At 40.7% G+C, this 13,182-nt stretch overlaps 1 protein-coding gene across 1 annotated transcript in view; it reads right to left on the bottom strand.

The window, feature by feature from the left end:
- RPF2 (ribosome production factor 2 homolog) overlaps positions 1-10,350 on the bottom strand; it is a 44,190-nt gene extending 33,840 nt beyond the window's left edge. The window contains exons 1-3 of the mRNA XM_066247769.1: positions 10,263-10,350; positions 6,040-6,172; positions 2,806-2,843 (exon numbers count right to left, since the gene is read on the bottom strand). Of these exons, the coding sequence (XP_066103866.1) occupies positions 2,806-2,843; positions 6,040-6,172; positions 10,263-10,285 (194 nt within the window). The 5' untranslated portion in view covers positions 10,286-10,350. The remainder of the gene's footprint in view (positions 1-2,805; positions 2,844-6,039; positions 6,173-10,262) is intronic.
- Positions 10,351-13,182: the final 2,832 nt, after the last annotated feature.

Genomic DNA, 13,182 nt, shown 5'->3' with positions numbered 1-13,182 from the left:
GAACTGTTCTGTATGACTGTGGATGCGAACACAATCCAATGCATCTGTCCAAACCCACGAAACTGTACATTCCAAAGAGTAATTTTTACATGTATAAATTAAAACCACGAGGATGCGGTGGAAAACCCAAAACAGAATACAAACTGTAATAAATGACCCTAACTATAGTATAGTAGTATAAATGAGTAATAAGCACATTGAAGGAGTAAAAATAAAAAATTAAAAAAACCTAAGTTACATTAGAAAACAGTATTTTGATTGGACACTGTGAGACTAAAGACACATACACAAAAATTCCATTTTCTAGTTAGTACATTGTTACAGGGTTATAAATTCTAAAACTTATGTATACTAGAATTATACAAATAAGTAAATCTATTATAAATAATGACAGCCAGGTTTCTTACTGTCAAAAGTTACAAAGAAGGAGAGGAAAAAGGCTGAAATGAAGTCTGTGGTATTGGATTGAAACTGCAAGTACCAGTATGAACTCAGGGTTTTTAAATATAGTATATAATATGTACTTTTAAGCTGTTGAGAGGACCTAGAGACAACGACACTCCAGCAGTAACTGAGCACATTGAGTGCCCAGATCTTTGTTTCTGCAAGGCTCCATGGCGAAGGGGTGATTCTAGGGCTGCAACAAGCAAAAAATACAAGATGGGCCTGGAGTATCTTGGGGTCCCGGAAAGTACCGTATATCCCCAGATATAAGACACACCTTTCCCTGAAAAATTTTGGGGCCTAAAAACTGGGTGTGTCTTATACAATGGTTATAGTTTGTTTTTTAACTTGCATTTCCCGCTTTTTCATGCTTATTTTTGTGCTCATTGTTGAAGACAGTGATTCGTCATCAGACACAGATGAGGACAAGCTAATGGATGGGAATTTTGACAGTGATGAGGAGTTGTATGAATTTTATGATGAATAAAACTTGAGTTCAATAACTTTATATAGTACATTTTTTTTTCAAGTATCAGGCCCCAAAATGAAGGTGTGTCTTATACACGGGCATGTCTTATACATGGGGAAATATGATAAGTACTCAAATAGTGGGCATATTGAAAAGGCACAGGAGCCAGCCTGAAAGAGATCTCAATGGCCAAAGGTAAAACAATTTGTTTTAGTTTACTGATTGATTTTTAGAGAGAGAGGAAGGGGGAGAGAGACACAGATAGAGAGAAAAAGAGAGAGACAGAGAGAGAAACATCAATTTTGCTGTTCCATCTAATCATACCATCATTGATGGATTCTTGTATGTGCCCTGACCAGGGATCAAAGCAACACCTCAGCATGTCAGGATGGCACTCTAACCAACTGAGCTACCCCGACAGAGCCACAGGTAGAACAACTTAAACAACAAAATAAATCATTCTAACACTGAATTATAACCCTCCCAAAAATAAATATTGAAAAAATAAATAAATCCTTAAGTCTACACAAATATAAATAAATAATAAAACAAATAGAGAAGGAACAAGTTTTCTTTACAGAATTCCAATTAATAAATATAGAAGGAATGAAGAAAATAGAATGCCACCAATAGAACACCACTGTAATAATTGTGTATACTAGATCCACAAATGGATTCTAAAATTAATAAGCAAAAGTTCAAGGAGAAAAAGGATTATTTGCATAGTCTTTGCTTGGTATCTCCTCCATACTTTGTAACTTACTAATTACAAAGAGAAAAATAGTAGAGAAACCCAGAAGATATCACTTTAACCAAGGTTTATGCCACAGTATAAGACATCATGTACTCCCTGGTATGATTTATTAAGCATATCATTTGTGTGGTATTCTTGCCAAAAATGCCTAACCTCCAACTACTCATGAGAAACTTAAGGCAAATCCAAAATGAGGGATATTCTGCCTGACCAGGCGGTGGCGTAGTGGATGAAACATTGGACTGGATGCAAAGGACCCAGGTTCGAAATCCCGAGGTTGCCAGCTAGAGCACGGGCTCACCAGCTTGAGCACGGGGTAGCTGGCTTGAGCGTGGAAACATGGACATGACACCATGGTCTCTGGCTTGAGCACAAAGATAGTTGGCTTAAAGCCCAAGGTCGCTGGCTTGAGCAAGGGGTCATTTGCTCTGCTGTAGCCCCCCAGTCAAGGCACATATGAGAAAGCAATCAATGAACAAGTAAGGAGCTGCAGATGAAGAATTGATGCTTCTCATCTCTCTCCCTTCCTATCTGTCCCTCTGTCTCTGTTACACACACACAAAATGAGGGCTATTTTACAATATAACTAACAAGTACTAATGAGAATTATCAAGGTCAGGAAAGACAAGGAAAGTCTGAGGAACTGTCGCAAATTGGAGAAAACTAAGGAGACATGTCAACTACATGCAATGTGGGAACCCTGTAGAGAAAAAGGACAGTAGTGGAAAAACTTGCCCAAACCAAATCAAGTCTGTAATAATTAGTTAACATTATTTTACTAATGTTAATTTCTTACTTTTGACAACTACACTATGGTTATGCAAAATACAACATTAAGAGGCAAGATACAACATTAAGAGAAGTCGGGTAAAGGATATACGGGAACACTACTTTTTTTGCAACTTTTCTGTAAATCTATAATTATTTCGAAATGAAATATATGCTACTATTACAGTTATGTAAGAATATCCAATACAAATGAAAACAGATTGCAAAGTAACAAATTTAATTACAAATAGCTATATGTAAGGAACTATAATATTTTTTAAAAATATTTTCTAAATCTTTCATAAAGTGGTTGTTACTTTTACAATGGAGTAATATAATTTATAGTAAAGTAAAAGAAATACTGACTTACTTTTTATACAGAACGCCATACGGTTTTTTCAGTGCATACTGTAAAACATAATTTAGAGCTTTCAAAACAAAACATTCTGTAAAGCATATGTAAAAATAAGGCATTATAACAATCATTATACAAGATTATATTGGTTCCTAAACCCTATTCTGACTTCTGCTTGGCTCCCTATTGATTATTTTAAAAACTTGCAACATAAGCTTAATATTCCAACTTAGACTAGACCTTCCTAATTGCAATTTTCTATGCTCTTTCAATAGTCTATCCAATTTAAATGCTTCTCTTCATTTCTTTAAATTCTACCTACTCCATTCTTTCCAGGCAAATAATTTGAGAGTAGGAAAAAAAGCAGAAGAAAACAGAAAAAAATCCTATCAGGAAAGGCTAACAGAACTGAAAAAGTCATAATGATGACAATCAGAATTCTAGCCAGTTTAAACATAGCCCTTTAAAAGTTCCCATTAGTCAACCCTCTTTTCATTTTTTTTTTCATACTTCTTTCTACTCATCCACTAATAATCACTTATTACCTACAGGTCAGAACTACTCTACCATAGGGAAAGCAAATATCTAAGGCATTACCTTGCATTAGAAAAAGGAGTGAATGCCTGACTAGGCGGTGGCGCATTGGATAGAGCATCAAACTGGGATGTGGAGGACTCAGGTTAGAGACCCCGAGGTCGCCAGCGTGAGCAGGGGCTCATCTGGTTTGAGCAAAGCTCACCAGCTTGAACCCAAGGTTGCTGGCTTGAGCAAGGGGTTACTCGGTCTGCTGAAGGCCCATGGTCAAGGCACATATTAGAAAGCAATCAATGAACAACTAAGGTGTCGCAACAAAAAACTGATGATTGACGCTTCTCATCTGTCTGTCCCTATCTATCCCTTTCTCTGACTCTCTCTGTCTCTGTAAAAAAAAAGGGGGGTGGTGAATGAAGAAAAACAATGAAAAATAAGGTGAAATGATCGTTCATGAACTATCAGAGCTGATGAACAAAAGAAATTGATTCACCAGTAAAATCTATCTTTTAAACACTAATACTTATGGTGATTCTTGACCCTTTTTCCCTGCCTCAGTAAAAACGAACAGTACCACCTATTCTTGACAACTTGAGTCATCAATATGAGTGTTAACTGTTGTAATAATCTGTAATATTATACTGTTTTGAGAGATTACTTAAATAGGTAGCATTATTGTGTTAAAAGGATTTGGAGAGGACACTAGAGCAGTATCCCATCAACAAAATGACAATCAAACAAAAAGGATACGCATATGTTAGACATTCAGATATCTGAATTGACTACTGTGTTTAACAAACAAAGGCAGTTTAGTCAAGTTTAAAAATCTATTCAATTACTTAGTTGATTTAACTCAAAGAATCAGTTGGCTGTACTCAAGGCCTAAATATTCAACTACCTATTACATATCCCTATAGACCAGTGGTAGTCAACCTGGTCCCTACTGCCCACTAGTGGGCGTTCCAGCTTTCATGGTGGGCGATAGCAGAGCAACCAAAGTATAAATAAAAAGATTGATTTAACTATAGTAAATTGTTTTATAAAGATTTATTCTGCCAAACTTAGCGAAAATCCAACATAAAGTACTTGGTAAGTAATTATTATTATATGCTTTAACTTGCTGTAACTCTGCTTTATAAATTTTATAAAGTAAAGTTACTTCCCTACTTTGTAAATCACCATTACTGTGGAACCGGTGGGCGGTTAGAAAATTATACTACTAACAGAGATACAAAAGTGGGCGGTAGGTATAAAAAGGTTGACTACCCCTGCTATAGACTATGCCTTTCATTCACTGATTAAACATTTATTGAGCACCCACTATATGCCAAACACTGAGCTAGAAACCAGGCTATAGAAGTACATAAAGCTTTTATCTTCATCACTTAAATTGCATGTCCTAAACTGAACAGCATCCCACTTTTCCCTCCAAACCTGCTTCACAAGACATGTTCTTTAACTGGCATTATCAGTCATCAGGTATCCAAGCCAGAAACCTAGTAAGTCATACTTCTTATTCATGCCCAAACTCGTCTACCTTCAACATCTATTCTCTCTGATCATCTCCATTTTCACTACCACCACCGAACTCCAGATACTCTTTACCAGGCCGACAACAAAGGTTTAAAACAGTTTCCAACATTTGCTTCAATCCTCTCTATTCGGGTTGATTAAAAGGACCATATCTCTCACTTAATATCTTGCAATAATTCCACTGAACTTTCAGAATAAAGCTCAAACTCCATGTTATTATCTTATCCCTGCCTATTCTTCCAGTTTCATCCAGCCCACTCATCTTTCACCATTCCAATTATTTGCAGCTGCATCATGTTCCTTCATACTTCCCTTTGAACAAGTTCTTTCTCATTTTCTTCTCCATGATCTTTCTTCAACTCTGCCTCCCATCCCACCCTGTGCATGCCTCTAGGACATTCTGTAGCATTCAATTGACAATGCTACAATTTTTTTTTTCTTTTCTTTTCTGAAGTTGGAAACAGGGAGGCAGTCAGACAGACTCCCGCATGCGCCCAACCGGGATCCACCCAGCACGCCCACCAGGGGGCGATGCTCTGCCCATCTTGGGGCGTCGCTCTGCTGCAACCAGAGCCATTCTAGCGCCTGAGGCAGAGGCGACAGTGCCTTCCTCAGCGCCCGGGCAAACCCCTCCAATGGAGCCTTGGCTGCGGGAGGGGAAGAGAGAGACAGAGAGGAAGGAGAGGGGGAGGGGTGGAGAAGCAGATGGGCGCCTCTCCTGTGTGTTCTGGCAGGGAATCGAACCCAGGACTCCCGCACGCCAGGCCGACGCTCTACCACTGAGCCAACCAGCCAGGGCCCACAATGCTACAATTTTTTCTTGTCTTTCTCCCTCACTAAAGGGAGACGCTGTGTTTCCTCTAATTATTAAACCGTAACACTCAGAACAATAAAGAGCTTTGGTGAAGGAACGTACAATAAGAGTTATTTTACTTACAAATTAGATATATTCCTTAAATGTGAGTAAATCAAATTTTAGTGATTGAAACCAGCTGCTTTAAGGAAAACCAGTAGTCAGTTCCCTGGCAGGGCAAATAACCTCCAACTTGACCTTTTCTCTAAGGCTAGCCACTCTTAAGGCTAGAATATCTTATCTATGTATTTATTTCTCCAGCAGCCTAACTAATGCTGAAATTGTCCTAAAATGATTACAAAACCACTTTTAAAATAAACATGTATACATACCACATCTTTAAGTACTTGTGTCACTGTTAAATTTGCATTTCCCCCTTTAATAAGCATGGCATTTTTAACATTCTCACTGAGTTTTGGTTCTCTCTTCTCAAGGAATCTCTTGGCCCTTTTCGTTTTGGACTTTCTGTTTGGAGAAATCACAATTTATAATGACTTACAAACATTTTCCTCATATCACAAAACCATTAACTTGACTAATGTGAAAAATCTTAAAAATCAACCGAAAACATTATGTAACATTTACCAGTTAGAATTCCACCATTACACAAAACCTTACTTTTAAAGGGAGATTATTAGCCTGACCAGGCGGTGGTGCAATGGATAGAGCGTCGGACTGGGACACGGAGGACCCAGGTTTGAGACCCCAAGGTCACCAGCTTGAGCGCAGGCTCACTGGGTTTGAGCAGTTGAGCAGGGCTCACCAGCTTGAGTCCAAGGTCACTGGCTTGAGCAAGGGGTCACTCAAGTCTGCTGTAGCCCCCCAGTCAAGGCACATATGGGAAGTCAATCAATGAACAACTAAGGAACCACAGCGAAGAATTGATGTTTCTCATCTCTCTCCCTTCCTGTCTGTCTGTCCCTATCTGTCCCTCTCTCTGACTCTGTCTCTGCCACAAAAGAAAATAAAAAATAGAGATTATTAGTAAAAAATATTCAATTATTACTGTTAAATGAGTTAATGTTATTAGCTGTTTTTATTTTTAAATTTTTATTTATTGATTTTATTATTTATTTTTTATTGATTAATTTTAGAGAAACAGCAAGAGGAAGGAGGAGAGAGAGGGAAGCATTCATTTGTTGTTACACTTGGTTGTGCATTCACTGGGCATTTTCCATCTGAGCCCTGACTAGGGATCTAACCTGCAAACGTTGGTGTTTCAGGAGGGTGCTCTAACCCAGTGGGCCCCAACCGTTTTGGGGCCACGGACCGGTTTAATATCAGAAAATATTTTCACGGACCAGCCTTTAGGGTGGGATGGATAAATGCACAAAATAAAATTATGCGACCGGCGTAAAAACTGTGGTATTTTTAAATATAATTGTCAAACTTACGAGACAAGCGTCAAGAGTGAGTCTTAAGACAGATGTAACAGAGGGAATCTGGTCATTTTTTAAAAATAAAACATCGTTCAGACTTAAATATAAATAAAACGGAAATAATGTAAGTTATTTTATTCTTTCTCTGCAGGCTGGTACCAAATGGCCCACGGACTGGTACCAGTCCGCGGCCAGGGGGTTGGGGACCACTGCTCTAACCAACTGAACTAACTAACCAGGACCCATTTACTGATTTTAAAGAGGGGGGGAGGGAGGGAAGGAGGGAGAGGGAATGAGAGGAGGGGGAAACAAGGATCCATTGCTCCACCCATCCATACACACTGACTCTTGTATGTACCCTGACTGGGGATCAAACGAATACTCCTTAACCTTAGAGTATTGGGAGGATGCTCTATACTCAGTTACCTGGCCAGGGCAGTTTTTAGTTTTTAGTTTTTTTGTTTTGTTTTTAAATATTTTATTTATTGATTTTTTTTTTTTTTTTTTAGAGAGAGAGGAGAGAGAGAGACAGAGAGAGAGAGAAGGGGGAGGAGCAGGAAGCATCAACTCCCATATGTGCCTTGACCAGGCAAGCCCAAGGTTTCGAACCGGGGACCTCAGCGTTTCCAGGTCGACGCTTTATCCCACTGCGCCACCACAGGTCAGGCCAGTTTTTAGTTTTTAAAAAAAGTTTTCATTTTAATATTCCCAGAATTATTTTATTATTGCTTCTCTCTAAACCTCTTATATTAAATGAAAAAAAAAGAAAAAAAGGATTCAGGTGAATACTGTTGCTGTTTTTACTCCATTATTTCTTCCTCAATCTTAAAGCAGTCAAACTATACTCTGTAACCAATCAGAGAATTGCACACCAACTGCTGATCTACCTGTGGGCAGTTACTAAACAGGAGGAAGGTATTTATTGCTTATCTTCCCTCAGGGTTTAAGACCACAATGCCTGCCAGGAAGTATACATCATCCCACTCCCAACATTTAACTGCTGAGAAAGTCACACATTACCACCATCAAAGGGGAATAGTAATTGATACTTTTATAGTCACCCTATTAAGGGTTAATATTTACCGAACCCTATGAAACAAGTACATTTTCTTCATTTTATTGATGAGGCAAAGAAGGCCAGAGAAGTAGTTTGCCCAAGGTTACACAGCTTTAAGTAGGCAAATCTTCAAAATGAGCTAGATTTAAAGACTAGACCAATCACGCTGTAAAATATGAAGGGAAAACAAACCCATTATTTTGATTTTATGATGTGACAGAGGTAGAAAGTTTTTATACTTTTTTGTTCAGAAAAACAGCTTCATCTCTGCTTCCACTACAGTGAGATCTGGCTTTTCCAATATTTTCTCTGGCATCTACTGAAGGAATTACTCCTCTCTTAAATAATTAATACCTTCCCTCCTTCTTCCAGTCCTACTGACACTTCAAGAAGGGAAAAGAGGCCCTGGCCGGTTGGCTCAGTGGTAGAGCATCGGCCTGGCATACAGAAGTCCCGGGTTCGATTCCCGGCCAGGGCACACAGAAGAAGCGCCCATTTGCTTCTCCACCCCTCCCCCTCTCCTTCCTCTCTCTCTCTTCCCCTCCCGCAGCCGAGGCTCCATTGGAGCAAAGATGGCCCGGGCGCTGGGGATGGCTCCTTGACCTCTGCCCCAGGCGCTAGAGTGGCTCTGGTCGCAACAGAGTGACGCCCCGGAGGGGCAGAGCGTCGCCTCCTGGTGGGCGTGCCGGGTGGATCCCGGTCGGGCGCATGCGGGAGTCTGTCTGACTGTCTCTCCCCGTTTCTAGCTTCGGAGAAATACCAAAAAAAAAAAAAAAAAAAAGGGAAAAGAACAAACAGGATATGCACAGCTTAGTTTATCATGCATATTTTTAAAATTCTCCAGATAAAATATCAAGCACACACAATTTCTAATCATTTAGTGGTTCACAAATACACATTATTTAGTAAATCAAATCAAGAGATATTTAGTGTGTCTATACAGCAATACAAATGCTATATGCTCTATATTCAATACGGATTATTACTTCTCACTAACCGGCAACGAATGCAAGTAACACCTTACGTTTTTATTTATTTGTCCCCCAGTTAGACTGCAAACTAGTCTTACTTATCTTTGCAGTCCCTACATCTACAGGAATATATAGCAAATACGTTTTTTAAATCTCTATATTGCCTGACCAGGCGGTGGCGCAGTGGAGCGTCCGACTGGGATGCAGAGGACCCAGGTTTGAGACCCCAAGCTCACCAGCTTGAGCGCGGGCTCATCTGGTTTGAGCAAAAGCTCACCAGCTTGGACTAAAGGTCGCTGGCTCGAGCAAGGGGTTACTCGGTCTGCTGAAAGCCCACAGTTAAGGCACATATGAGAAAGCAATCAATGAACAACTAAGGTGTCACAATGCGCAACAAAAAAACTAATGATTGATGCTTCTCATCTCTCCGTTCCTGTCTGTCCCTATCTATCCCTCTCTCTGTCTCTGTAAAAAAATAATAATAAATCTCTATATTAACGACTAAAATACTTTGTTGTTTACATGTTAACCCAGGTAAATTTTAAGAAAATCAGAGCAAACAACAGCAGAAATATTTAGGAGACCAACAAATATTTTTTTTTAATTAACTAAACCAGACATCACTCAGGAATAACTCAGACAAGTGTAGGAGTTGGGATGAAAAGAAAAAGTTAATGAGCATTTTTCCGTGCTGTAGCAAAGACTACATACATGCTCTCAAGTAATCCTCACAGTTCTATGAGGTACGATTATGAACGCTATTTTACAAACTGAGATTTAGGGAATTAAAGGACCCAATGTCATAAAGCTTAAGTAGACGTGCCCGTTTGTCATCTAAACCTGTCAGATTCCGAGGCCTATGCTCTTGACCCCTCACTCTCCCACCTCCCTCACACTTCGGAAACCAGAACGTTTCTAACAGGCGCGGATAAAAAGCGGCAATGGCTCTGTGCGACCTTCGCCCTAGGCTACTATAGGGGGCTTCCCCGCTGTCTGTCTCCGGGCAGGCGGCACCAACGCAGAAGCCCCAGATTAGCGGACTGATCGGCCTCCCCCGGCGGCCCTCTGGCAGACGGCGTGAGGCTGAAGAGTGCCTCCACAAGAGCCCCTCTCCCACGCTCCCCTCCGCAGGGAGTCCGCAAACTTACACAACCCGATCCAAAGGGTCCATCGCTACCGCAACCCGAACTCAGCGAAGACACGTGCACCGCGCGATTACCGCGAGACCGGTACCCGGGAACAGGCGGAACCGGAACTTGACGAGTGACGCCACTTCCTGGGGTCGCCCGGCGCCGCCAGCGGGTATTTCGGGTGCAGTCGTGTTCTGTTCTCTTAGTTACGGGCTTTCGCAGCGCCTCTGTCCCTGAAATTAATGCTCCAAATGACATCACCTATGGTGGTTTCACATACACACCTGTGTGTATGTCCTGAGTCTCATTCAAAGACCAGGTGTTATTCTTAGAATCCCCCAGGATAGTAAAAAATTTGCTAGGTACTCATGTGGTCACTAAAAATATCAATGTGAAATGTACACTATTTACTCAACTATGAGATGAGTGAGAGTTTATAACTACCAGTGTTTGGCACATAAAAGGTGTGCATAAAATCACAATGCTAATTCTGATTTTTAAAAAAATTTTTAATTGCCATATACTTAACATACCATTAAATTTACCCCTGTAAAGTGCACAATTCAGTAGTTTTTAGTGTATTCACAAGGATGTGCAACCATCACCATTATCTAATTTCAGAACATTTTATTTCTCCAAAAGGAAGCACCTTCTTTGCAGCTCAAGCAGGAAGGTAATCAGCAGTTTAACCTGGCAGCACCATTCACGTGCACAGCAGCCATTTTTACAATAAAAGTGAACAAACTGAAAATACAGATTTTTAAAAATTTTTTAAAGTTTTTTTATTTATTCATTTTTAGAGAGAGAGAGAGGGCGAGAGACAGAGAGAGAGAGAGGAGAGAGAGAGATAGAGAGAAGGGGGGAGGAGCAGGAAGCATCAACTCCCATATGTGCCTTGACCAGGCAAGCCCAGGGTTTCGAACCAGCAACCTCAGCATTTCCAGGTCGACGCTTTATCCACTGCGCCACCACAGGTCAGGCTGAAAATACAGATTTTATAAACTCATTTGCCCAACACTTAAGCACTTCTGAACTATTTTTCTATTCCTAGATATACAGTGTGTCCGTAAAGTCATGGTGCACTTTTGACCGGTCACAGGAAAGCAACAAAATGAGGAGCCACTGCACCACCACCCGCAGGTGTTGTAAAGTACCAAAAGCTACAGAATTAATATTAATATTTTGGGAGGCTTGAAGAACATTTTATTAATTTGGGTTAAGGTGTGCAAGAGAAATTGTGAGAATAGTCCCTGTACTGTGTGATTGGCATGACCAGGATGGCCCTTGGCATTGTATTGTAAATGCAAAGGGGAGGAAAATATGGATTCCGAGACATTCCACCATGCCTGTGGGGAAAGGGGTGAATGGCTAGCCAGGTACAGGGATAGAAAAGCCAAAATAAACCTTTTCTTATAGCAATGAGCCATTTGCAGGCATTTGTCCTCACGGAAACTACCTCGCCTATGTAAACGCATGTGGTTAACACGTGTGACTCTAGACAGAGATAGCAGATAAACATTAGATAATATAGGAAAGCCTTTTAATATGTAAAGAGACATCTTTCTACCATTGTGTTGACTTGTAAATTTTGTTTTCTCCAAAATAATGTATGGCTTGCAAATTGAATGTGGTCCTATCATGTTAAAGGACATATAACTATAACCAATAGTGGTAAGGGGCTCCTAATTACAAGTTTTGCTTCTGTACTTCCCACTTACAAAACTATAAAAACTAAGTGGAACAAAGGGCCGGCACGCTCTCCCTCAGACCTCTGTGGGAGTTGCTGCAGCTTGGCCGAGCTAGACAATAAAGCTTTGATGTGTAATCGACAGACTTTGTTCGTGTCTTCAATGTTTCGAGTCCCTCTGGATTAGGCTTAACACAAAAGACAATAGAAATGTGAAATCTGTACCAAATAAAAGGAAAACTCTCCCAGTTTCATACCTATTCAGTGCAGTTCGATGAGGGCTCACCCACAGACTTTTTAGGGCTCCTTAGGTAGCTATCCCGTATAGCTTCTACAGACTCGTCACTGACTGATAGCCTACCAGAACGGGGTTTCTCCACCAAACTGCCGGCTTCCTTCACCTGCTTATCCCACCAGGTAATGTTATTCCTATGTGGTGGCGCTTTATTATAAACGCGCCGATATTCACGTTGCACTTTGGTCACAGATTCGAATTTAGCGAGCCACAAACACACTGAACTTTCCTCTGTACTGTCCACATCTCGACTGGCATGGATGTGGGCTGCTCTGCTGCATACACGGTGTTACATCATCATCTGCGCATGCGCACATGCTGCCACATCATCCTACAGAAACTAGGAGGGTTTTCTTTTTATTTGGTGCAGATTTCACATTTCTATCTTTTGTTCCTTTCCTGTGACCAGTCAAAAGTGCACCATGACTTTACGGACACACTGTATAATATTTATTAGAGCAAACAGCCAGTAAGCTGACAGTCCTTGCTACCCATCCCCCCCCCCATCATGACTCAGCTGACAAAGATCCCTGCAGTTAAAAGCAGGGGTCGGGAACCTATGGCTCGCAAGCCAGATGTGGCTCTTTTGATGGCTGCATCTGGCTCGCAGACAAATCTTTAATAAAAAAAGATAATGCTAAAAATATAAAACATTTTAATGTATTACAATCCATTTATTTCCTACCGCTCATGTTCATGGTTGTGGGTGGCTGGAGCCAATCACAGCTGTGCTCCGAATCAACACCAAATTTTTATTGGATAATGCATAACATACATAGGTCGTTGTATGGCTCTCACAGAATTACATTTTAAAATATGTGACGTTCGGCCCTGGCCAGTTGGCTCAGCAGTAGAGCGTTGGCCTGGCGTGTGGGGGACCCGGGTTCGATTCCCGGCCAGGGCACATAGGAGAAGCATCCATTTGCTTCTCCACCCCTACCCCCTCCTTCCTCTCT

The sequence above is a fragment of the Saccopteryx bilineata genome, chromosome 12 (assembly GCF_036850765.1).
Source record: "Saccopteryx bilineata isolate mSacBil1 chromosome 12, mSacBil1_pri_phased_curated, whole genome shotgun sequence".
In the NCBI taxonomy this organism is placed as follows: domain Eukaryota; kingdom Metazoa; phylum Chordata; class Mammalia; order Chiroptera; family Emballonuridae; genus Saccopteryx; species Saccopteryx bilineata.
The sequence above is the reverse complement of the archived record's forward strand: the minus strand, read 5'-3'. Positions and strand labels throughout refer to the sequence as shown.